Below are 25915 nucleotides of genomic sequence, written 5' to 3'. Positions count from 1 at the left end.
TGCCTTATCCTTTTTAATTATGTATCAGACTTAAATGAAGAAGACTGAAAGTTGGCTTAAAGAGGTGGTTCGAGGCGAGAGGCTTCTAGTATAAGTTTCCCCCCCCCCTATATAGAGCTATATAAAAGGACTTGATTTGATGATAACTTCCAACTATTTTATTTAACTATGGAGAATTTTTTCCAGAGTTCCAGAAGCACAGACAGACGTTCATCCAAATATAGAAACCTTTTTATTTTACAATTTTCAGAAAAAAATATCATACAATTCCAGTTTAATTGTACAGTTTGTTAAATACCTAAATACACCTTTACAGTTGCAATGTCAGTAGAAAAAAATATTGGATATTTTTGAGATACAAAATGTACACTTCCCTACACATCAAAGCTCACACACGTACACAACATTGTGTGATGGGCCACGTTGGCCACTGACATTAAAAACATTTGCTCCTGTAAATTAAGATTATTCTGCCCAACAGACTTTCGACTGAACATATGAAGGTGGGAAACAATTACAACTTAAAAATGTATTTGGATATTAACGTTATAAAACGTTTCAGCACATTTACGATTGCTCTATCCCAGCAGCTGTGGAAAAGTATTACATTTGAAGTGTTTGTGTACTTGAACTGTGGTTTATACCATTATATGGGTGCCAGCTAAGGACAGGAATTGAGGATCGGGTCTTGTAGGGAATGGTTCCCAGTAGTTCAATTCCTTTCCTTTGATATGTTTCTTAGTGATGGTGTCGACTCTCAAAACGGTGCCAATGAGAACCGATCTATGTTAAGTGACAGTGGAATCGATTTGCTAAATTCGTATCCCTACTGTCTGCAAGGGAAGTTTTTTTTTTTACTTAAATACTTTCCCACAGTGGATAAAAGCTGAAATAAAGCAGTGCCTCAAAGACTTCGACCCAAGTTATGCTTTGATGTAATAAAACAAACTTTGCATGTGCAATGGAAAGGTACAGATTACTCCGATTGAAAAAACCCCACACTTTTAAAAGCTTATTCAATTAAACATAATTGAGGGGATACAGTTGGCAACATCCTGTGAAATTTCCCCAGAGACACCGATCCATTTAAGTTCCTTTTTAATTTAATGCACTTTGTACAGAACACAGTAAAGATGAAGAGCATGAACGCACTTTTGGCATCATCTCGTTTCCTCCCCTATCCTTTCCTGCAGAACGGTTGATTATCATTGCTATCATCTTATCTACTCAAACAGAATGCAGTTCCCATCATTTTGTGATGACTCACTAAACTGTCAAAAAATAAATAAATTAAAAAAAAAAAAATCACAAAAGGTGCTCCTTGTCTTCCTGCCCTCGAGGCAAATATGCCAAGCTTGGGATTATTCTTTCAACAACAGGGACTGAGAGCTGAGTTTAGACTGTAGTGAGATATCTTAATTTGTTATACTGATAATATGTTATTTTAACCTCAGATTTATTGGTGATAGCACTTTCACCAACATCTCAATCATGGTGGGACCAGGCCTGTGTGACTGGGGCTTTACCAAACATTTTCCTGGAGGAAAAAAAACCTTCAGCTTTCATGTCATTTTAATGACGATTCTGGTTGTGAGACCCAAAAGACTCAACTACTAAACTACTACTAAATACCAGCAATGACCTCTGGTTCTTTTCTGCGCAGTTGAGGCAAGGGGAACAGGAAGATTACTCTGCAGGGGAGATTAGGACATCTAAATAAGACTTTTGCTGGCAGAGCTTTATGATTATACCCATACGTCTATGTTTTCGGCTGCCAAGAGTAGTTTTCCCATCTTTGCCAGCTGATTTTACCTGTTTGCTTTCTGCAGTTGATTTATAAGTCTTTTTTTGTATTTTATATTTTGTTACTTAAAAATAGGACTTTGGCTATTCTATAAAGCATTTTTAGCACATTCCAGGTCAAATTATATCATGATTTACTGTCAAGAAACTGTCAGATACTTGTTTAAAAACTAGCCAGTTGACTAATCATGGCATTCTATTTGACAGTTAAGTTCTACATTTTCTCTAAAATCAACTCATCTGCATCCTACTGCATTTGATTCTGCTGTCCCTGATGTTTTATTGGAATAAGGGATTTTCTGGCACTACTATAGCTCTTCATGCCTAAAACATCTTTGAAAAAGCACAAGCTAACACATCAGCTACCTGAAACACCTTTCTTACTAATTCTATACAACACAGCCAAAAGTCATGTGACAGTTGGGCTTGGCAGACTCAAGAAAAACCAGATGCAATTCTAAACTGTTCTGCAGGATAAATGTGAGAGAAGAAAAACAAGATGAAATAATAAAGAATAGTACACTTTCTCAAAAAGAAGTATAAAGTAACTTTTAGTACTTCGACAGTCTCATTTCAACCAAAAATGTTGCCTTATGTACCCACCTTCTATAAAACTTCCACAAAGTGTTCGTATTAACAATTCTTCAGGAAAAAAAAAAAAAAAAAAACAATCCCAGAAACAGCCCAGCCCACTATCAATTCTAGCATGATGTCAAAGAAAAGAAATGCAAGGAAATCATATCTGGATATACAGTGGATAACAAAAATAAGTCAGATGCTGGATCAAAATGTTCCTGTTGGATCATCTGCTGGTAACCTTACTCGGTGGTCTGAAACAATAATTCTAAGTCATCTTTTAACAATTTGACAGTGTACAAAGTATCCAGGCATGTAGCTCGAAGGTCAGCGTGAAGAAGAGAAAGAAAATCTTTTGTTCCTCTTTAAAACAGAGTAGACCTCATGAAGACTGATTTTAAAAGTGCACAGAATGAAAAGCTGTTATCCTTTATTGTTCAAATCCCTTAGAGACATGTGATGCATTATGTTAGGGTAGGAAAATCGCACAAACTGTTGATTGTCTCTTTTGCTACAGTATGTAACACTGGGCTTCAGCTAGAACATCCACAGTTATCCTCCATGAGGTACGAAGTTAGCAAGTCTGTCAACGGTTTATTAAAATAATTTGTTGATTAATTTTAGTTAATATTTAATTAAGTCCACACTACTATACCGGTGTAGACAGTGTGGTAAGGGACCAACAGCAAGAAGAGAATACTACAAAAAGGTTTACATTTGGTACGCTCCTGCTGGTAATAAATAGCAGTTACATGCTGGTAAATGAACCATTTACTGTAACTCAAGAAGGGTTTTTTGAAAAGTAGATCAGGTTTTAACAACTTAATAGTCGAACATGTTAAATAACTATCACAAGTGTTTTCTATCTTCACCTCTCAATAATCTCATTGCAAATCTACCAGCTCCGCTATCTAAATATGGGTTCTTGGTTAGCATTTGTGTGAACAATTTATGTGATAAGACAGAATTGGAAACAACAAATCATTGTTTGCACTGATTGTGATAAAATCCGTTTTGCATTTGTGTTGGTAAAGGTTTTAATCTGCACACAACAAGGAGCTCAATATATATTTTTCCCCAACATTTTCTAATATCTGACTTAAATACTGAAATATTGTGATATATAGTGAATATTACCATTTCTTTTGGTCTACTACTGCATGTTAATATCTTCCAGAGCCCAATACCTGGATCTGATGATTAAAATGGCACACACTGAACATTGTTCTGCTTCACAAAATGGGATTAGAGAATGTGTGCAGGCGACAGACCAGAACATCCCAAAACATAGTGTCAAACAGGGATTCAAGCAAAATCACCATCAGCTAAACCACAGGATCAAAGAAAGGATGAAAGCACATTTGATTAAAAACAGAATGAAAAAAAGGATTTATAAAGGCAGATGGCGACACTGGTAAACAAAGACAGCAATTTCCTTTCTCATTATAATATTCTGGATTGAACAAGTGGGAAAACAACACAGCATCATATCATGATTTCAATACAACAAAAGGTCTTCTTAGGGTTGTGGTTTACTTTTGACAGCAGGAGCAAATATGCTGGGAAAACAACAAAAAACAGTCTTTTTAGCTCTATTCACAGCCAGCAGTTACATGTGTGTTCACAAAGCCAGTGGTGCGTTCAAGGTCCTGCACCAGAAGTCAATTCATGATCAGTTCAAAGACTTGAGGAGTCTTTTTACAGCATAAAAAAAATCCAAGCAAAGTCACTTCCTGAATTGAGGAATTGTTCCCTATTTTCATCTGGACATTTCAGGCCACACACATTTTCTGCAAATACACACAGCAACATCTAGTCCTCTTCTAACAAGGCACTAAGATTTCATTCAAGTTTATCATTCCATAAGTGCTTAATGCATTTTAACCCCCCCCCTCACACACACACACGTTAGTCTCAATCCCAGCGCTACCTTGGCGAGGCTATCCTGGATAATTTCCCCTTTTGGTCTCTCCTCCTGCTCACACTGTACTCTAAAGTGATGTGTCAGCATGGCGGCCGGCCAATCAGGCAGCCCTGCTGAGAATCAGCTGGCCTGTCAGTCACACGGCCAGCCATCCAGGCACGCAGGGGTCTATTTGTGGTGCTGCCTGCTGCTCCACACCTTGACGAGACCCCTTGCTCGGCCGTCTGTGACCGGGTTGCTTCAGTGACTGAGTGGAAAGCGGCAAATAGCGCACAGAAAGCAAGGGAGAAACTCATAGAGGTGTGACAGCTACTCCCACTCCCACTGTCACCACCATAATGACAAAGAAGCTCTCATGGTGCAGTCAGACAGAAGTTTGGCTTGGGAAAACTTACAGTGCATTTAAAATTGCATATTTTTTTTCTCCATTTGCTTTTGGTATAGCCCCAACAAAGTACACACTGTTGAATGTAGCAGGCAAATGAGCCCCAAACTTTAAACACTTACTGTGTGCGTAGTGCCAAAAAAGCACACCTACTTGTATACTGCAAATCCTATGAGATGTAGTATGAATAATGAGTAGTAGTAGTAGTAGTAGTAGTATGGGTGATGCGAAGTAGAACGGCTATTTAGCTAACAAACCGCAGTAACCACGCAACCTTAAAACTAAATTCTGAACAAATACCTCCTGATTTAGTAGTCACTGCTTTGAGGAGCTTTTCTCAAAGCATTCTCAAATAAAGGGACCCACTCCAGGGTAAGATCTCAAAGGAAGCACTTGTTGGAGCCTTGTTGCAGTGCAATGACCTTACCTTGCCATTGTCGCTTTTATCTCTGTGCAGGCCTCACAGACAGCCTGCATTCTTATTGTCTACTTTAAGAGATGCAGGACCTCTATGAAGAAAGCAAAATCTAGTCTGACTGCACCATTACCCAGCAGGAGTCAGCCTGCACATACCCTGGCATCGGATAGCGCTCGCCTCTGAGGAATATAAGAAGAACGTGGCACAGTGACAAATCTGTGAAGGACTAATCAATAAATACAGACAGGAAAGCAGAGAATAAGGAAAAAATAAGTGAGGCACGTGCAAAAGGTCTTATCTCCTCGGACCGTCTTTGTCAACTTTCACCCACTACATTCAATGCAGCTCTGCCCGCAGACCAGGAGTTACACACATGGGGGGAAGGATGAGGGAGGGAACAGAAGGTTGTAAAGGAGAATCACTTCACCAGGTGATTTTCAGAGTGGTTCTGCCTGGCTTCACCCAGGTGTCAGTATGACTTTGGCTCAGCACGAGCCCTCCCCCCTTCATCTACCCCCGGGGAGGTTGTCAGAGCTGGAGAGACATAAGGATATTTGAGAGGGAGAATGAAAAAGGTGGGCAAAGGTGCAGTCATGCAGGCAGATAGAGACGGACATGCAGGCAGTGGCAGACCGGGAGAGAAACGAGGGAGGAGAGATTGGAGGATAAAAGGTAGATGGACAGAAAGAGAGGGAGAGAAAACTGCAAACAACAAACCCCCAGAGAGGAAACAGTACAGGGGAAGAGAGGGAGATTTGAAATAAAGAAATAAAGAGGAATGGCAGACGATAAAAAAAATTAAATAAAAATCAGGAAGTGAGACAGACCTACTGCCACAGCAGCACCCCGACAGAACACACCCATCTCTCACAGAGTAACTTTTACACAAATCCCATCAATCAAACTCGAACCCAATCTTCCCTCACACTAATGCGTTTAACTAACCCCCTCTGCGTCCCGTCCTGCCTCACTCCCAGCACCCCAAAGAGAAACAGCTGTCACCTCATTGCGAGGTAAATGGGAAATACCCCAGTTCGCAATAGCAGCAGCAGCAGCTCCACTTCTGCGTGAGTCCTTCCTCGTGGATGCTGCAGGACTTCACTTGGCGCCCTGATTGAAGTGCTCCAGCACGGTGGCGTTGGTTTTCTCAAACAGCCACTGCTGAGTGGGCGAGGACGGGTCACACGTGTTCATGAAGATACGCCGCTCGTTCGGGCTGCTGTCGATACAGCTGTTGCTGACGGGGTGATACAGACTCTTATCCTGGAGGGAGAAACAAGGGAGATGACAGCTGCGTCAAAGAGAAACTATTCGGAAACTCATTTAAAACATGGACAGTGTTTGAAATAATGACTCCCTGACAGCTATTGCTCTAAATGCTCAACTTTTTCATGTCTCGTCTGTTTTATGTCAGCGAGAGGGGATATCTCGACTGTTCAAACCTTCTGTTTGTGAGGGACGGCCAATGAGAATAATCTTGGGTTAAGGGTGGAGGACAGGAACTATAATGGCTTGTTTGTGGTGGAGGATAAAGACAGGGGACTGCACAAAAACTCAGCTCATGTTAAACAGTGACTCATGCAAAGATATTCTAGTAGAATCAAATAAATATACAGAGCTGGGAATGGGTATAACAGGTCCACTTTAAACCAGTGTTTGCAAGTAATGCTTTCAAGTTGTGTTGTTTACTGCTGCCAGCATGTTTCTTTGTGGCTACATTAAATCCCACAATGGTTACAAAAATAGAAACGTGGCCCTTTGTAATAGCCGAGCATAAAAGCACAACAACATAATGAGCACCGTAGATTCGGTTAAAAAGTGCAAAGCTTTGGGAACTGATTAAGCATTCTTGAAGTCATTCATTCTGAAGCAATTACATTTGCAATTTTGCTGTTTTGTACTGTAAAAGGAAAACAAAAAGGCTCAGAGAAAGAGAGCTCACCACACAAACATTACACATAACCACGCCGAAGGCGCCGACTCTGATCTCCGCTTCATCTCTGTCATACCTTTCTGTAGCGCCACAGCTGGTTGCCTTTCATGCCGTGGCAGTCGTACAGGGTGACGGGGCTGTTGTGGGAAATGGCATCGAAGCAAACTTTTTTCGTGTGCATGGGGTCGCCCACCCGAATGTCCTCTCTCCAGCCAAACGTAAACACCTGCAGGAGATATAATGTAATGATTTTTTTCTTTTTTGAAGTGCGATGATCTTTACGCGACATGAAAAATTCTGAGCACAGGGTGAAGGGACTTGCGGGGGACTTGAAATGAATCGTTTGTTTTGTAGGTCAGAACTTTTGAAAAGAGCGATACAGGGTTAAAATATCAATGTGGGAGAAATCGCTTTTATAACCTACTGTAAGAAACCTTCACTTTCCTAGGCTGCTTTTGCTCCTTTGTGCTGTTTTGCTTCTGTAGAGTTCTGAATTGAATTTTATAAAAATCTAAAAGTTTATCATAGTTGTGGCCTTTGATTATTGATGGAAACTTCTGACCTGTTTTATACAGGAGGAGACTTGAACACCTTGGTTTCTGGAGTTTTCTGTATGAAACCTCTGTTTTTGTTTTTCTCCTCTCTCCTGGTTACTCTGGCTTCCTCCCAAAATCCAACAACATGCACGTTAGGTTAATTTGTGATTCTCTGATTGGCTGTAGGTGTGAAGTGCTAAAAGCGATGTATGGGTGAAATTGGCTTGCAGTGCAAAGTGCTCTGAATGGTCAGTAAGAGTAGAAAAGTGCTATACAAATGCCAGTCTGTATCCATTCAGTGTGAATCAGACTTTCAGGGAGCAATCTAAAAATAGCAGCCGTACTGGAAGCAGTGCAGCACTGACAAGAGAGTTCACTACATTTTAGTCACCATTTTTCCCCCATATCCAGTGAGGGTAACACATCTGACTGATGACCGAAAGGTAGCTGGTTCGATTCCAGCTGGAGACACAAATGTCAGAAAACGCATCTGGTGTAAGACTCTGCCAAATCCAACATGTGGCGTTACCTGCTGTGGTGCCCGTTTGTGACAAGGGAGCAGCTTTTAAATAGGCAGATTTTTCAACTCACACTGCATTTTGTGTATATATATTTACTAACCAAATGAAAGAGTTATGTACACAGCAGATATTTTTTTTTAACCGTTTACTGAAAATGTTTATCCTTTGTCCTCATGTCAACCAGCCCATAAACATGTCTGCATGCAGAAAAATGTCCTAATATAATACACAAAACTGGGTGCATTTTAGTGTATGTGGTCTGAAAGAAGACCACAGTTTTGTAAAAGAAGAGCCAGCTTCAGTCTATGATCACAATATAATCAAATCTCTACTCAAGAACCCTCCTCTCTGGACTGCTGGTGCTTAGCAAGGTATCATGTTTTTGACAGATGAGCAATATTGTACCGTTTTTTATTATGATTCCCCGTCATTCTTTACAGACGCAGACCTATTACTAGATTTTGACAGACTGTTTCCATCTTTCTCTGCAAAGGTTATTTTAATGTGTGCAGCCTTTTCCTTTGTCTTTACTGTAGTCACGTATGTAGAAAGGAAACACAGACCCAACTGCGTGCTTTCTAATTCTCTAAGCAGTCAATCAAATCTTTTATTCAGAGCACATGTGAAAGCAGGAAACAGAAGACGAGCTGCAGAAGTCTGAAGAGGAGAAACAGGTGGGGGGAAAAGGAGGCTTAAAGCTGAGACGGTTTATAGTGAAAATTTAGTTCAGAACAACGAAGAAAAGGGGAAACCCCAACTAAACCTGTTCATTATTTTAAATAAAACACTATTTGAAGACAAGCTCTTATTATTTTTAAGGAGAAGCCTTATTTTACTTGAAATGAGAACAACACTTTACTACTTTATTATTAGAGTAGCCTTCAGGTCATTGGGAAAATTAGTAATAAACATTGTTAAAATGTGTTTTATTTGATAGCCGACACTCATTTCTGTTCATTCTGTACACAAATGAGTGTCGCAGTAATTTCACGAACAGATACATCCTGAAGTTTGCTGACGACACAGTCAGTCAGTCTTCTAGTGGGGGACGAGTCAGGCCATGGACAGGTTGTAGATGATTTTGTAAATTGGAGTCCTTCCTTTCACTTAATGTGTCTAAAATTAAAGACATGATTATTGATTTTAGGAAGTCCTCTGATAGCTCATCACCTACTATCATGCTGATGCCACTACTAAAAAAGTTCAACAAAGACTTTTCTTTTTAAGGAAAATGAGATCTTTTAATGTCTCATCTGAGATGTTGTCTTTGTTTTATAGAAGTTTTATAGAATCTGTGATGTCTTTTTGTATCGCTGCCTGGTTTGGTAACCTGACGGTGAAGAATAAGAATCGGTTGGGACTTCTGGTAAAAACTGCTTGCAAAATTTCAGGGCGCTGGCAAGATGGACTTTTGGCCATCTACAATAAAAATGTGCTCAGAAAGGCTCATTCTATTATTAATTGTTTGAACCATCCACTTCACAGTGAGTCTGAGTTGTTGCCTTCCGGCCGCCGTTTCAGAGTACCTCTGAGGAAGACTAAAAGACTCCAGGTTTCTTTTATCCCCACTGTATCTTGTCTCCTCAATGGCAAATAACCGTCCTTGGACTTTCTATCACTATTATTGTCATTATTATTTTATATTATTGTTCTGTTTATTTTTATCCTGCTGCTAAACTAATTTCTGCTTGTGGGACAATAAAGAAATTGAATTGAATTGAAGTGTTGACTGTATACAAACACTCATACAACTGTTCAGCTACTTCAGAATATATTGCATTGGATTATAATGTGTGTGAAACTTTCTCAAACGAATGCTCAAAATATCATAATTAGACCTCATTACATTTTTACTGAATAGTCCTCCTTTTTTGGCATGAAGCATGCAGGAGTCATCTAGAAACTTTCTCTTGCTTTTATTTTCTCCCCATCCAGCTACTATTTACACACCTGAAAGTGGTTTACCTGAACTTCAGTGTCTCATTATTATTTGCAAACTGGCCCCACCGAGGGAATGCGCCCAGTCGGAAATCCATAAAGGACCAATCGGCATTGAGGCAAGTGTTGTTGTGAGATTGTAGAATTATGTTTTACTGAGTTTTACTGGCAAAGTCATTCAGTTAGAAAAATCCAAAAGGCATAAATGTTGTTTTATTTCATTTTGAACAGGTTATCATGCTGTATGAGCCAAAAATACATTAAAATGGGAAATTCCAATGTGAGCTTTTTGCTATAAAAGAAGGTAAAGATGATTATTTACTGAGGGTTATTTTGTGAGGGCACCCCACTGCACACTGGGATGACCTGCAGCCAGTTTCTGTACAGTGGAAGTATTGGGAAGTGAAATGGCTCTCCACAGGTTGACTTTTTTTTGATTCAATAATTTTGTATTTATCTTATATTTATGAATACAGAGTGGATATCCATGATTATATACAGTTTTTATTCATGGTTCTAAACCTAAAAAACAAAGACCAACGCGTACTGTATCAATTGTTCTTTTTCTTGACCCTTATTTCGTTTTCTGTGACAGTGATGGATTAACGCAGCTTCTTATGATCGCTATCCATTTGTCTACATGCCGATGAGTTCATCACAATGATTGATATCATATCTGCTGATATCAAAGCTGCCTTAGCCGTGAAATCAGCGATTATGATAAATCTTGATATGTACAATGAATTGAAACGTCTCAGCTAACAACTCATATTAGATTTTTGCATTTAGTTTCATTTAAACCAGCAAATGACTCATTTTGATTTGGTAAATGATTCAACAATTAATATTTCTGCAGAAGTATTTCTGGATTCCAGACATATCCAGACAAAAAAAAAAAAAAAGTCTAATTCGCTCTTATTTAAAACCAAACATACAAAATTAAACTTTTAATCTCCATCTGTGATGTCCAGGTGACTGTTGCCCCTCTGGCTCCCAAACACTGTCTGAATGATTTGCTCCACTCCTCCTGTACAGAATCGAAAAGCCCTGACAAGGACAGCTGCCAGAGAGGCCACCTGTGAGCTGCAGCGAATGCATTTCGTGCTGGCTCTGAATACAGATTGAGACTGTGACACAAATTAAACTACAATGCATCTTCAGATTAAAGCAATTAAACTGTCAGAGCTCTGAGGCGCAGTATTTTGGCTGTGGAAACAAAAGGGGACATTCAATCCATTAAGTTTGTATTATGAGCTGTGCTTTAAGATCTACGCTATGACGTGTGAGTGCAGAGTCCTTTTAGAACAATGCAGAGATAATGAAGAAGCTTTTCCATCTATGTGGGCACTATTTTTTTGACATTTATGTCTCGTTAGCTGACAAAATCCAATTATCTAAGCGATTTCATAAATGTGCCCTTAAGAAAAACCTAAAATCGCTCAACTTTGTAGTTGAAAGGCACATTTTTGGACCACTAGACCTGCTTTCCTTTAGATTTCTTTTTAAATCTACATTGTGGAGTATAGATGATCGCTATAATGCTTATTACATTCTGGACAGCCTGATGACACAGCAAGTAAATAGCAGTTATAATAAATCACTCCTTTGTCTGACCTGGATGACATACCTGTACACCTGCCACCTTCAGCAATGTAAGGACTGGCCCACACACACTATCGAAGCTAACAGAAAACTCCCAATGCAGGGAATGCTGGGAAATCTGACCACAGTATAATGAATCTTCTGAGTAAGTACGGGGCAGAGAGTGAAACACATCATTGACAAAATTAAAGAGCAGCTTCTTTTAATAAAGCGTGCCAGGATCCTGATGAAATCAAGGGTGCAATTACATCAACTATTAAAATTATATGGAGAAAATTAAACTATTAATAACTTCTAAAATAACGACTTTTGGCCTGGGTATCAAAAGATGAAAACATCAAAGTATGGTTTCTGCATGCCTAATGTTGAATTAATGTATGAAAAGGAGGCATTTAAAAGTTTCAAAAACAGGCTTTAAAAATAAAAAGGGAACTGTGTGTGCAAGGGTTTAAAATATTTAAAGGCAGGTCCACAAGAAAAAAAGTAAAATAAAGTAGAACTCAAGTCTTTGATTAAAAAAACAAAACAAAACAAAAAAAAACAACAAAAAAACTGAACAACCACACGAAAAAAACCCATTATGATGTATGAACCAAAACTCCCATGGAAAGGAAAAATATAAAGAAAAACAACAAAAAACAAAAAGGCCGTTTCTGTTGCAAAATCCTTGGAATCATAACATCCTCTGGGACTCACAGATGGATTGGCAAAACCTGCAGTTTCTCCACTGGCCACTTGGACTTGTCTTTAAAAAGTCAAACCATGTTGCCGTCTATAAATCTGTACACAAAGGCCACATTTTTTGAGCTTTGTACTGCAAGTTCAGCTTGGTCAGTAGAAAGATCTGACAACATGGCAGACACACTCCAGGTTACCAACGAGAGCAGCACAGGCAGAGATGATGCTGTGCCGAGTTTGCCTAATACAGTTACGCTGCAGCTTACGCTTCCCCTCAGGATATGTCTGGATTCTATTTTGAGATTTTAATTTAATGAAGATGCACATTTTGTCATGATCTGGACAATGTCAGCGCATTAATTTTCTGGATTTGCAGGTTTTCTTTATTGCCGCCTACAGTGTTTGCATCAATGGGACCGTGTTAGGCGTGCTCACTGTGAGCACACAGGTTGAGTTCTTTCTCATCACTCTTCCTGTATACAGAAGAACTTTGGTTAAATGAGTAATAATTAGACGTTGAAGGTGCACTAATAACATGACCTTAATCAGGTTCCATTCAAGCTTCACTGATTAATAACTGACTTCAGTGACTTTTTCGTACCTGTCCATGACTCCAGCTCACATCGCCTCGTCCCTTCACACAATTCTCCAGGCGGATAGGACTCCCAGACACAAAATGTTTACTCTCCATACACATGCTGCTACCCACGTTACGGATCTTCATCAAAAAACACACATAAGAGCAGAGTCACATAAGCATGAAAGACGGCAGAAGGACGTCATTCATGCAACAAGAGTTGTATATCTTCAACAGAGATCAGAGGTTTTCTTAAACTACCAAAATCACAAAGAATATAATGCTAAAAAAATCATCAGGCAGCTTCAAGTAGTATTATACCATTAGTTTGGGTTATTTCGGGAGGCAAGAACACTGCAATTAAGCTCTAATTAAATTCATGCACTGAGTGTAACCGGTCCACAGCTCCAGACAGCAGTCTGGTATGACAGACAGATAGGATTATTAGAGCCAAATGGAGAGAATTTTTGACAGCTTCTTGAGTTATTTTAGAGGAAACCGCTGGTAATTACTCTTATCTTTTGGCCTGTCATACCAAAGGAGAAAAAGAAGAATTTGCTTAAGACACCAGTAACAAGACCAACTATCTTTAGACTGAACCTCTGGCACACAAAGTGGCATTTTAAAACTAAACTACATGAAGCTGAGAAAAAAATAGCTTCACATTACATATTCAAAGTACTCACTGTCATGACTTTCTAACACACATTTCTTGGTAGCTCTAGTTCCATCTTTCAATTAGGCTGCCTTTAATTAGAGGATAAGAGCAACTGTACCTCTCCCCATGCAGCAGCAGGAGGCTCCACAGGTGGGTAGTGCTTGGGCAGATCCCAGGCCACCTCACTCATGAACCACTTGAAGTTCTTGCAGTTGAGCCGGTTCCTCAGCTCCTTCTGCACAGTCATGTCTCCTGCCGACAGGTGGCGGTACTCAGGCCTGCGCTGGTAGATGTACTCGGCGTACTCGTCCATCCACACTTCTGCTACTCGCTTCAGGTTCTGAGATCAGAATGGTTTCTCAGTTAACTCTATAGTTACATACCACATTTTACACTGTTAACTGTCAGAACAGCAGACATCAAGTTTTCACACCAATCAAATAAATGACTGCATTTAAAAAATGTTGGTTCATTTATTGGCAAAAGCTGAGGCTCACAGAATAACTTTGCTACCATCAGGTTAGTTCTTTGTTTGTAGGTGATATATATATATATATATATATATATATATATATATATATATATATATATATATATATATATATATATATATATATATATATATATATATATATATATATATATATATATATATATATATATATATATATATATATATATATATATATATATATATATATATATATATATATATCACCTTTCAAGAAAAAAAAATCATAAAGTGCTTCACAGAAGCTAAAACAAAAATCAACCAAAAGCAAGTTTAAAAAGATACGTTTTTAGCTGTTTTTAAAAGCGACCACCGAGTCCACAGATCTCAGGCTCAAAGGGAGAGAGTTCCACAGTCTAGGGGCCACAGTTACAAAAGCTCTGTTGCCTTTTGTTTTTAGCCTCGTGTGTTGGGCAACCAGCAAGCCCTGATCATATGACCTCAGGGACCTGCTGGGAATGTATGGATGTAAAAGTTCCCTGATATATGTTGGTGCTTGTCCACGCAGAGCCTCGAATGTCAAGGTCAAAACCTTAAGTGGATTCTGAATTTATTAGGGAGCCAATGCAGCTGAATCAGCAGGGGTGTGACATGGGAGTACTTGGAGGGCTTGGTCAGAAGCTTTGCAGCAGCGTTCTGAACAACTTGCAGATGCTCCAAAGAGGCTTTATATAAACAAGTAAACAAAGAATTACAATAATCCAGACGAGATGAAACAAATGCATGAATGACAATTTCTAATTCGGAGCGCGATGCAATGGGAATCAGCTTAGCAATGTTTCTCAAGTGATAAAAACAGGAGCGGACCAGAGATTTAACATGAGCGTCCAAAGTCAGAGCTGAGTCAAAAGTTACACCGAGGTTCCTGATAGAAGGTTTGGCAAATGTAGCAAGTGGACCCAAGTTTTCCATAACACTAGGTACAAATTTTTTAGGAGCACAAACAAGGACTTCAGTCTTCTCCTCATTTAGCTGAAGTAAGTTTTCAGCCATCCAACCTCTAATGGAGTCTATGCACTTATGCAAAATCTGCAGCATGGAAACATCTTGGGCTTAAAGGAGATATATAACTGAATATCATCTGCATAGCAGTGATAAGAAATGTCCTTAAAAGTGCTCAATAAGTGCTGAAGAGGAAGTAAATACAACAAAAACAATAAAGGCCCCAAAACGGAACCTTGTGGCACACCATAGGCAAGAAAAGTAGAAGAGAAACTGTACTTAGAGGTAGCCACAGAAAAGGATCGTTCATGCAAATAAGACTCAAACCACTCCAAAGCAGACCCTGATATACCCAGCCAGTGTCTCAGCCTATCTAGCAGAACATGATGGTCCACAGTATCAAAGGCGGAGGTCCAACATCAACAAAACGGAGCATTCTCCTGCATCACATCTCATCAAAATGTTGTGGGAGACTCTCAGAAGTGCAGTTTCAGTAGTGTGAGCTCTACGAAAGCCAGATTGGAATTTGTCCAGAATGCTGTTCTTCAAATGGATACTTGAGTTTGACTTCAAAGACGCCCAAGTTAACTTTACAACTTTCAGGTAGAGAAAGTTGTTTTAGTCTTTAAAGCCTTTATAGCCAATATTCCCTCTTTTTTTCTTAATAACGTGTCTGTTTCAGTGTATTACAATTTGGGCTATTGGCTGCAACAAGTGTCCACATGCACATTACATTCCTTTGTGGCTACTATTCCAGGCTTTGTTTGTGCAGGTAACCCTCTAATATATTTACCATCTTACCATATGTAAATCAATAATAGATAGCTCAGTAGGTAAAGCGGTTGCCCCATGATCGGAAGGTCGGGGGTTCGAATCCCCTGAAAGGCTAACCTGAGGTACCCGTGAGCAAGGTACCGTCCCCACACACTGCTCCCCGGGCGCCGCACTGGTGGCTGCCCAATGCTTCACTGAGTGAATGGGTTAAATGCAGAGAAGAATTTCCCCACGGGGATCAATAAAGTATACATTATTATTATTATTATTATTAAAAAGAGCCATGAAAGATTTCACAAAAGCTGCTCATAGGTGAAGAAATCTGATGAATTTTCTTTATGATAAATGCATTGATAAAAAGTCATGAAATATGTTAGAAATTTAAATATTTGTGAAGTTTCAGTTTTTCAAAGTCATCTAATGAAAAACTGGACCAATTGTACTTACACATGCGTCTATTCCCTAACCAACCACCAGTTTGATCATCAAAGTCGTGAAATTCCCTTTAGATTAATTCCAGACTCGTAATAGCAGAACAGCTATCTGAGATTCTGTGTTAGTTTTGTCATGCTGTGCAGCACATTTAATATTCTCCCCTATGCCTTTTTTTCTGCCTTTGCTGTCTGAAAATATTTGTTGTGTCAGAAAATAAAATCTGCTTTTAAGTCTTACAGTTAGCTGGCTTGTTAGCTAAATTCCTGCCTTTCTGGGCATTGTGTCTTCACTGCAACAAACAAAGCCATCATTTGTACATCCTGCCACCCTTGAAGTTTTGATTGATTTGACATGACAAAATGATCAAAGCCGCTCAGTAGAAAGGAGGCCAGTCATCATACAGGACCTGTCATCATGCCCCGGGAGGCGAGAGATGAAAAAACGGAAGTACCTTGTCTCTAGTCACGAAAGCAGATACAACACTGAACTGAATTATGTGCTAATTTACAAGGTGCCTTTATAAAGGATGAAAAACTGTCTGTTTCTTTTCTTTTTTTCTATATACTTGGTGTTGGGAAGCTGTTACGCCTAATTAGGTCTCTAATGACATTACACATGGATCTGAAACATTCTTTGTAGCTTTATGAAATAAGAAAATTTGAAATCAGCTGTGAGACTGGCTTGGCTTTAATAGATGAAAAGGAGCAAGACGCGTAACGTGAGTTGATGTTGTGAATCCACACTTAAGTATTACTGCTTTGTCAATTCAACTTGTTTTTATTTTATATTTATATACTGATGACATTATTCACTAAAGATTGAAAAGATGAATTATCAGGAAAGAAAAACCCAAATGCCAACTGCATTCATTCTTCCTCTTTACTCAGAGGGGGGGAACGTCTTCTTTTGATGCACTCCTGTGGCTCCACCTTTTCTCCTCTCCTAAAGAAACCCAAAGGTCCAAGTCACCACTCCAACCAGATTTAAGGGCTAATATGCCTTGGGAATAACCATTTCGATAACCCCAACCTTAAGGTGAAATTCTTAGAAAAAGTGGTAATTTTAAGACTTTTCTTGGTATTTCATCACTAGGAGCTACTCTTACTGCAAGGAAGTCCTGGAGAATAAAAATAAGGATTACGAAGCAAGAAGCCCTTCTGTTTCACTCTATTTAAAAAGTGAGGCACGTAAAGGTCTGATTTAATGACTTTTTACAAGATCACATCCTGAAAAAATAATTACTAAAATCATGAGGAAAAACAAATTAATTTTTTAAAACCATCAGATACTGATAGAAAACCAAGAAGGAAAAAAATTAGAATATGGACTTACTGCGAGCTACATAAACAAAACAAATAAACAGAATATATCCATGTAGGTTGTTTGGGCAAACAAGATGCTTCTTTAGTTTTTATAAGCCGACTGAGAGTTCCAGATATTTAACTGCTAGCGGAGCTGTCCCCATTGTGTTGGTTGCTTCATGTGGTGCTGGTAATATCATTGCACAACCACATCCATTATGGTATTCGCCTGAACGATAGGTGCATGGCATGATTGTGCACTTGGCAAACGCACCGTTGGCACAACCCGCCAGGTTATAAAAATCAAGATGTGCACGACCCGTTGAAAACAGCAGCTAACGACAGTGGCTGTGTCGTCAATTTCATGTCAACTTTGTCATATGGTGCTGGTCGCAAGGCACTGAGATTTCCTGACCTACCATATCTTAAGATGTTGGTCATTATGTGAATCATTTGAGAGACACTGTAGAATCTACACATGTCAAGATGCGAGTAGAGCTGGAATCACCCGAGAAGACTTCCAATACTTCTTGGTACAACATTGAACACTCGGATCCTCGAAAGAGTTTCCCTTCTCTGTGTAGGTGGAGTAAGTGCAGCCAACGCAACAGGACAATAGAAATCTTGAGAATCAGAGAGGAGTAAAGGACTCCATCAATGTCCACTGTGAACAGTCGCTGAACAGAGATTGTTATAAGATCTAATGAGAGCAACGTAAAATGAACAAGAACACCCAAATGTAAGGCATCAGCTACAAAGAATGCATTATTTATTGTACATTTAGGCCACTAAATTATACATGTAGTGACATAAGCTCACAGAAAAAGCCCCACCCTTTTTTGTCTCATTATAAGAGCATCTAATATTCATGACTAAGAGGCATAAAACAGGTGAGGAGGAGAGAAATCCGATGCAAAACATGAGCGACAGTAATGGCAGCACAGACAACATCTTACACAGGTTCTTTAAGCCTGCTTTGAGTTGCAAACATAAAAGCCTGAGCAATGCGAAATCCATCCATCTGAAGCCTTTGAGGCGTCAGCCTCTGGGGTGTGCACGCATGCCTGGGAGTATAGATGGTAGCAGCCTTGGAGGCAGGGATGGTGAAAGGAATGAGAATACAAGTTCAGCAATCCTCCCAGGAAGGAATAAATACAAATCCTCCAACCCTCGGAGGTACAGATGTAGTGAAGAAAAGCTTCCAGCCACACACACACACAGGCACACATAAAATCCCTGTAGCAAAGCTCATCGCCTGCAGCAAAACTCAAGCTCTGTGCTCCCTAGGTGAAGTGCAGTTCAGTGGTTCTATCTTCCTGTGTGCCGACTGGACTTAGAGGGGGCTGAGATTCCCTGATGTGCACATACATACGTGCACACGAAAGTCTATAAATATGTCTGGAGATCCTTTGTTCTCTTTATCTGTACCTGCTGAAATGCTTCTCTCACCATGAAGAGATTATATAGATAAGGAATACTTTTAAAAAAAAATCAGCATAAATGAAAAAAAAAAAAAAAGGTCTTAAAGGTTTAATTCTTTCCTCAGGCAAAAAATTTTTTAGAGCATGGCAGAAGTGTCTCTTAGTGAGCCATGACTAAATCCTTACACAAACCAAAGTCTTTATTGAGTCCTGTTAAGGGAATTCTTCAGTCCGTTAGTTCTGCATATCTAGATATACATTCTGGATTTTGTGCAGCAGATCTCTACTATTAAAACTGAAACAGTTAAGGCACTCTGATGGACTGGTGACCGCTCCAGGGTGTATCTGCCTCGCACCCTATGGGAGCTGGGACAGACTCTGGCCTCCCTGCAACCTTAAGTTTGATAAAAGCGGCAAAAAAAAAAAAAAAAAAAAAAAAAAAAGGATGGATGTTTAAAATTATAAGCTTTTTACTGGGAAAACTCTTTTTACTCAGTTGGGGTTAGTTCAGTTGCTTTGAAGTGAGAGCCACACACAATGTGTCATCAACAGCAGGTGGTGTCAAGCTGCCAAGCAGACGGGAGCATTGACCGGCACCGGAACTAAAGTCATGGACTGTTGACGACACAGTCAGTAACAAAATGGATTTTAGCCACCTAAGAGAAATCAATAGTGGTTTAAGTTTATGCCCTATTTACCCACAAAGCCAGAGCACATCATTAGATTGACAACCCCGCCCCCAGCAATTTTAGCACACAAAATCTTAAACTTTTTCCACCTCCTGCTGTTTTGATTGGTTATTGGTTATTTGATTGGTTCCTTTTATTATGGTGTCACATTGTGACATAAACGTGTACCTTTAACATTTTGGGGTTATGAATTGTTAGACGTCTGCTGTCTTCCTGCATGTTGCAGGAGAACTTTAGGCTTCAGTGAGCAGAGGGATAGCAGGGGCAGATTTGCATAAGTCGAATGTTGTAACACAGCAGTTTGTGAAATAGTCGAAGCTCTAATCCAGCGCTATCAAACTCATTTTACATGGTGGGGTACATAAAGTCCAAATATGATCTTAAATGAGAAATGTCTGTTAGTAAGACGACTGTAAAACTGCCAAAAACACAGCTAAAAATCCAAATTTATGCCCTCCTTGGCAGTTTTCACACTTTGCAAAGTCATGCAATGGGCTGTTTGATTACGTGATTATGTTTGCTGTGTTTGACACCCCTGCACTAATCTATTGATTTGTGTTCCTCACACAACATTATACTTGTGCTGCTAAATGAAATTCTCCATCATTTTGCTGATCATACTAGAGCTCAAGTTAACTTGATTTATTTTGATATGATATATAGATAGAGAAATAAATATCTAGCTCCATCTCTCTGAATGTTTTGTTGGATGATATATTTGAAGTTATGTTTTCCAAAACAATTGACACATTCTCATAAATTTAGAACTTTTATTTTTCCTTTCCCCAAGTTCTAAATTTTTCTTCATGAATTTAGAACTAATCCATTACAAAATATACAGCAGTTCTTTGTAGCTGTTTTTTTTTCCCCCCCAGTCCCCGCTGTCTGGACAACACAAATGATCCCAAAATACGCTCAGTGATTGTTGCTATCATTTGGAGGGAGGTGGACACATACATAGCTATAGTAATGAGACTTGGGCACTCTCAAATTTGCCAGCCATGTACAGTAAGTATTTACTTATATGAGGATGTTATTCAGTGTCTACTAAACACTGGTCACTGTTTTTCACACCAATGTTTTAAAAAAAAGAAAAATCACAAATAAAAACAAAAACAAAAAAACCCACCTAAGAACACTTTGTAAACTGTGCTAACCAACCTTATGCTTTTAGAGCTGAACTGATAACTAAGGTCCACAAAACTGAGTTAAATCTTAAAGTGCTGTTTGTGTGTGACAGCGCTTTGTGTCATTAGCATGTAAGTCATTTAAAAAATGTAAGTCATTTTAAAAATGTAAGTCATTTTAAAAATGACTTACATGCTAATGACACAAAGTGTCATGTGGAAAAAAAAAATACTAAAAAACAAAATAAGAAAACGCCAAGATCTTTTCTCCCCCCAAGCTGACATACAAAAAAGCTCTCTGTAGATCTCACACGCACACACACACCATCTTCCATTCTTCCAAACATTTTTTCGTCAGATCTTCTATCAGGTGTGTTTGTGAAAACAGATATAAATGAAGAGTCTAGCCATACAAGCCAAACGTGAAGATTTTTGGTTATATTATTTACATTTTTACAATAAGTCATGGCCAAAATAAAATATATCAGCTAATATCAAAATTAAAAAGAAATACAACAGTTGGTCAGTGACTTCAGCCATCACTGTGTGGTACAAAAAGAGCCTTTGGTGTTCAGAGTTATCTTGACTTAAGATCGCGCTAATCATCTAGTCTAATGGGGCAAGTCAGCAGTAAATAAAAACCTGTATTATTATTTGATTCTTTGTAAACTAGTAGAGAAATCAACAAAAAACAGATTCATAACAGCCCCAGGTACAGTCAATACTTTTATACTGTTAAAACTAGCCTGTTTGTTTCCTATCAGTATTCAATACAGCCTCACTGTGGGGCTAATGGTCAGACCAAGAAGGCAAAAACCGAGGCCAAAGGGATTAATTACATATTCATCTGAGCCAAACAGAGCCAGGTGTCAGAATGAGGCTGAGTCATACATAATGAATAATGTTCAGCTACAGGCCAGAAAGCCATTTTTAACACTTCTCATGCTGTTTCACAGTGTTAAAGCTGCCATGGAAGAAAGAAAGGGGAGCTAATTATGAGAAAATTCTAAGTTGTATGCTGTGTGTGTAGGTGACAACTTTTAGAAATGCAAAGTAAAGGAAACGAAAGCTGCTAAAAGCATGCATCACACTCACAGCGGCTTGCAATTCAGTGGTCTTTTTATGTAATGCTAGCCTTCAGTATTGAGTAGATGCATTTTGGATGGTAATCGGGTTTTTACGGCCAGTCACAGATAGGAGTTGTTAATGCTAATGCTAATGCTTCTGCAACCTCCCAGGAAGGGTTGAGCGATGTGTTAAAAGTATCCAACTGCCACCATCAGTGCAGGAATCATAGACTGCTGATGTTTGTGTGTGCATGGCAACGATCATTCCCCCATTTCACTGAGAGACTTAAATGAAGAACTTTTAGATGATGGAGTTAAATGAAGAAACAGGTGGAGGTCATGCATGTCAACCGAGTTCGAAAGCAGGGTTTGTGAAATAGCTGCAACTTTTAATACACTAATTTGTGTTTTTGTGCATGAATGTAACAGTTTTTATGCGATGGCCCAACATTTTCATGTCCCTGATCACGATTTTTGTCTGTCTGTTGTTTACCGAGTTGTGTCCAAATACACATCAATATTGCGCGTAGACGGAGACGTGAAGAAATCCACTTTTGGAGGTTGGAAGGACTTTAACACTCACACTAGAGACCAAAGTTCAAGTCATACACATTATAGATTTTCACACAACATCTGTAGAGCCCAACCAATGTAGCATTATTAAGACTGATACTGATATTTAGTTATTTAAACCTGATTCGGATTTTGTTTCCTTTCATATTAAAGAAACAAATGGATAATGGATTTCCTTTGCATTTCCTTTGTGTAGTTATTCATTACATGTTTACACTCTGCTCAGCACCCCTTAGACTGACTGGTTATTATGTTTGTGGTGCTCCAAAGCGCATTGGCTTTTGTTGTTTGGACAGTAAAGAGAAGAAAGGGTTTTTGAGGTGAAGCTTAACAGATAATGAGAGAAATTCCTAACCGACACCTCTGCACAAGGCAAGACATTTCACCATGAGGTCACTGAACAAATACAAGGCACCAGAAATGGAAAACATCAAGCTTTCCCATAATGCTTAAGACAGATCTGAGACTTACCCTGGCAAGGCTGACACCACCAGGAACTTTGTAGGGGACATACTTCCTGTAGATGTGCCCAACCCTGGAGCAAGGAATGTCCTCCATCCGACCACCACACATCCACACCTACAGAGACAGAGAGAGAGAGAGACGGGGAGTCAGCAGTGATAAAGATCATATCTGAGAGTGAGTTTGTGTAATTGAACAGCCTGGAATTGAGAGGGGCTGATGAGGTTAACATTTCAGAGATGAAACAAAAACTATGTGAGAAAGACAAAATGTGGGAAGACACGACCAGGAAAAAGCAACAGAGTAGACAAGGTCAAAACATAAAAGGAAAAAAAAGGATAAATGGGAGAAGTAGGAGAGGGACCTTTAAACTGAAGAAGGGTAGGGACTGTATAGGGTACGCACAGGGGTGCAAGGTATGCTGACTTGGTCATGAAATCCTGGAGAGAGGAACGAAAGCAGGAGATTCAAGTAGCACGAAGAGAGTTGAAAACTTCAAACTACTACAGATATGGATCCCATTTTATAAAAGACTGCAGAGGTGATAGAACTCTGAAAAAAGTTCATGTGTTTCTAGATTGCACAGAGACCAAAGAGAGGAAATTACACTGAAGAGAATGAGACAAGTCAATCATGCTTAGCTAAATGACAAAGACTCAAATTGGATTTGGTATGCTACTTAGCAAAAGCAGAGCTACTTTTCAAGTCTACAGGGTGTGAAAATCTAGTAATTTAAAGCTAGAATTTAAGTGATTAGACACTTTAAATTAATGAGAAGACTTTGGGGTCAAAAGTTTGACTATATGAACTTTTGACCCCAAAGAGTTTGGGATTATCTTTTTTACATTACATGCTTTGAATTTATTCTCTCAGTGTGCTGTTGATGTCAACCCGTTTTTTATTTAGCTGAATGATGCAGACGTGTAACAGTTGGAAGAAAAAGAAGCAATTAATTACCACCTAATTATCAGAGTTTTGGTATCAACCACAAAATGTAGTCTGATCTTAATCTAAGTCTCAAATATGCACAAACACAATCTGACTAACAGATAAACGTGTCGATAAAATATGCAAAAAAAAACAAAACAAAAAAAAACCTAATAAAGATTCAGCTGAAACATTAACACAGTGTGCTGCACAATAATGATCAAACTAATATCCAATACAGATGTGTTTAGGCTACAACATGTTACTTAGAAATGTGTGCTGCTGACTTCTCCACAAGCTACTGGGAATTAGATGTTCCAGTTAAGGAGATTGGATGGGACATGTGGGTTGTAGAGGTGTTCTCGTCTATATATAGACATGCAAAAATCTGATCTTCCAAACAAACTAGTGTAACTCATTTTCATAGCACCTTAGAAAACTAACATCAATACCAGTGAATGAAATACCAATAAATATTTGGCCTGTTTAGCCAGTTAAAGACTTACATACTAGTTTATTATGAATATTATGGACTAAGCATTTCAGGACATTAGGGAAGAAGATGGATTCCTATTGGAGCCTGAAATTTGGAACAAAATCTGTCTAAAAGCCAGATTAAAATACATCTACTTTAAATCAGGATTTAAGATTTATGTAAGATTTTTTTGAGTGTACTTTATATGAGCTCTGCACCAAAACCTCCCGTGACCTTTGAAGCACACTGTCCTCCATATCCGCCTAAATCTTGCATTCCTCCTACTTCTGTCGTGACTTGAACCTCTGAAGCCTGAACTTCTGATGATATAACAGTTATAATATGCTGTCTTTATACAATTTGAAATTCAGACACTTTAATCTAGAAAAGTCTTCCTTGCCTTCGGCTGAAGGTCAAGACATTTTCTCAAAGAAACCTCTCTGATGATGAAGATAGAGGCTGTATTTAAGCTCAGACATATAGTAACGAGAGCAAAATTGTAATTTCCCACCTGAATGTTGTTATACTCGCATTCCCCTCCTGATTCTCCAGAGTGGACATCAGCTGGCTGCTATTTCAATTCAATTACTCCTTGTCAAGTTTGTTGCATCGCTCCAGCTTGGACAAACAGAATCGGGGGAAATAACAGATTGAATCTACCCTCTCCACATTGTGCTGTAGGGGGAAAGTCTGACCTGCTGCACTGGTGCCTTCCATCCCCTTTATCTCTGCACTGAAGCACTTGAGCTTAATAACAGGGGCGCCCCACCGCAGGAGGGATCAAGAGCTCGAGTTCAGTGGCAGTCAGATTAAATTAAAAGTCTTATCACTCACCTCTAACACCTCAACCTCTACAATCTGCTCACCTCAAAACATGAACACCGGAAACCACAGCACGGCGGCCCAGAGCAGTACCATCTTGTTTATATAGCTCCTTTCAAAAACAAATTATAGAATGCAATTACATTGGCATAATGCTGAAGGCCCCAACACCTCAATAATTTAATTCCATACACATAATCAATCTGATTATACCTGACTTTTGGCACTAACTTACATCTGAAAAGTCAAGTGAGGAATGGTTACCTTAATGAGAGAAAGGGAATCCTTCTTAATGTATTAAGAAGATATTTTGGCTCTGCACTCCAACTGCAGTGGTGCTACGGATCGATGTCTTTTAGGAGAAGATGCCAAGAAATCTAGCATACCAACAAAAAAGGCCCGGATAAAGAATGCAAACGAGTAAACATGGATGAAAGCAATGTAGCTCTTAAATTATTTTTAACAAATCAGCATTGCAAATGTCTCTGGAAGGGCTTTGATGTCTTTTCATTTAAAAGGACAAAGAGGGAAGGAAACGCTATAGCAACAACACAGTATGATGGAAGAATGAGGCTCTTTTTTTAGTCCAAATAAAACTAATCTCACCCAAGAATCTCTCAATCTTCCTGTTACCAACTCAAAGCTTTAGTCACTAAATCCATTAACCTTTCATGCAGAGTTTGCTTGCCCAATTAAGCAAGAAATGAACAGCGCATTTATTTAAAGATGAATGGTGTCTGCTAGTAAAGCCTGATGCACAGAAAATTAAATTTAAGGGGGATTTTAACAAGTGTTGACATCAAAGCTGGTTTGACCTTCAATATGTGTGGTTCATAAAAC

The 25915-nt window shown here is 39.0% G+C and overlaps 1 protein-coding gene across 1 annotated transcript in view; it reads right to left on the bottom strand.

Moving 5' to 3' along the window:
- Nucleotides 1-217: 217 nt before the first annotated feature.
- The window catches only part of LOC134635850 (polypeptide N-acetylgalactosaminyltransferase 10-like), a 123361-nt gene continuing 97663 nt past the window's right edge, over nt 218-25915 (bottom strand). Inside the window, exons 8-12 of the mRNA XM_063485442.1 lie at nt 22861-22968; nt 13668-13889; nt 12916-13032; nt 7116-7265; nt 218-6369 (exon numbers count right to left, since the gene is read on the bottom strand). Coding sequence (XP_063341512.1) covers nt 6205-6369; nt 7116-7265; nt 12916-13032; nt 13668-13889; nt 22861-22968 — 762 coding nt within the window. The 3' untranslated portion in view covers nt 218-6204. The remainder of the gene's footprint in view (nt 6370-7115; nt 7266-12915; nt 13033-13667; nt 13890-22860; nt 22969-25915) is intronic.

The sequence above is a fragment of the Pelmatolapia mariae genome, linkage group LG10_11, assembly GCF_036321145.2.
Source record: "Pelmatolapia mariae isolate MD_Pm_ZW linkage group LG10_11, Pm_UMD_F_2, whole genome shotgun sequence".
Taxonomy (NCBI): Eukaryota; Metazoa; Chordata; class Actinopteri; order Cichliformes; family Cichlidae; genus Pelmatolapia; species Pelmatolapia mariae.
Note: the sequence above shows the minus strand (reverse complement) of the source record. Positions and strands in the feature narration are given on the sequence as shown.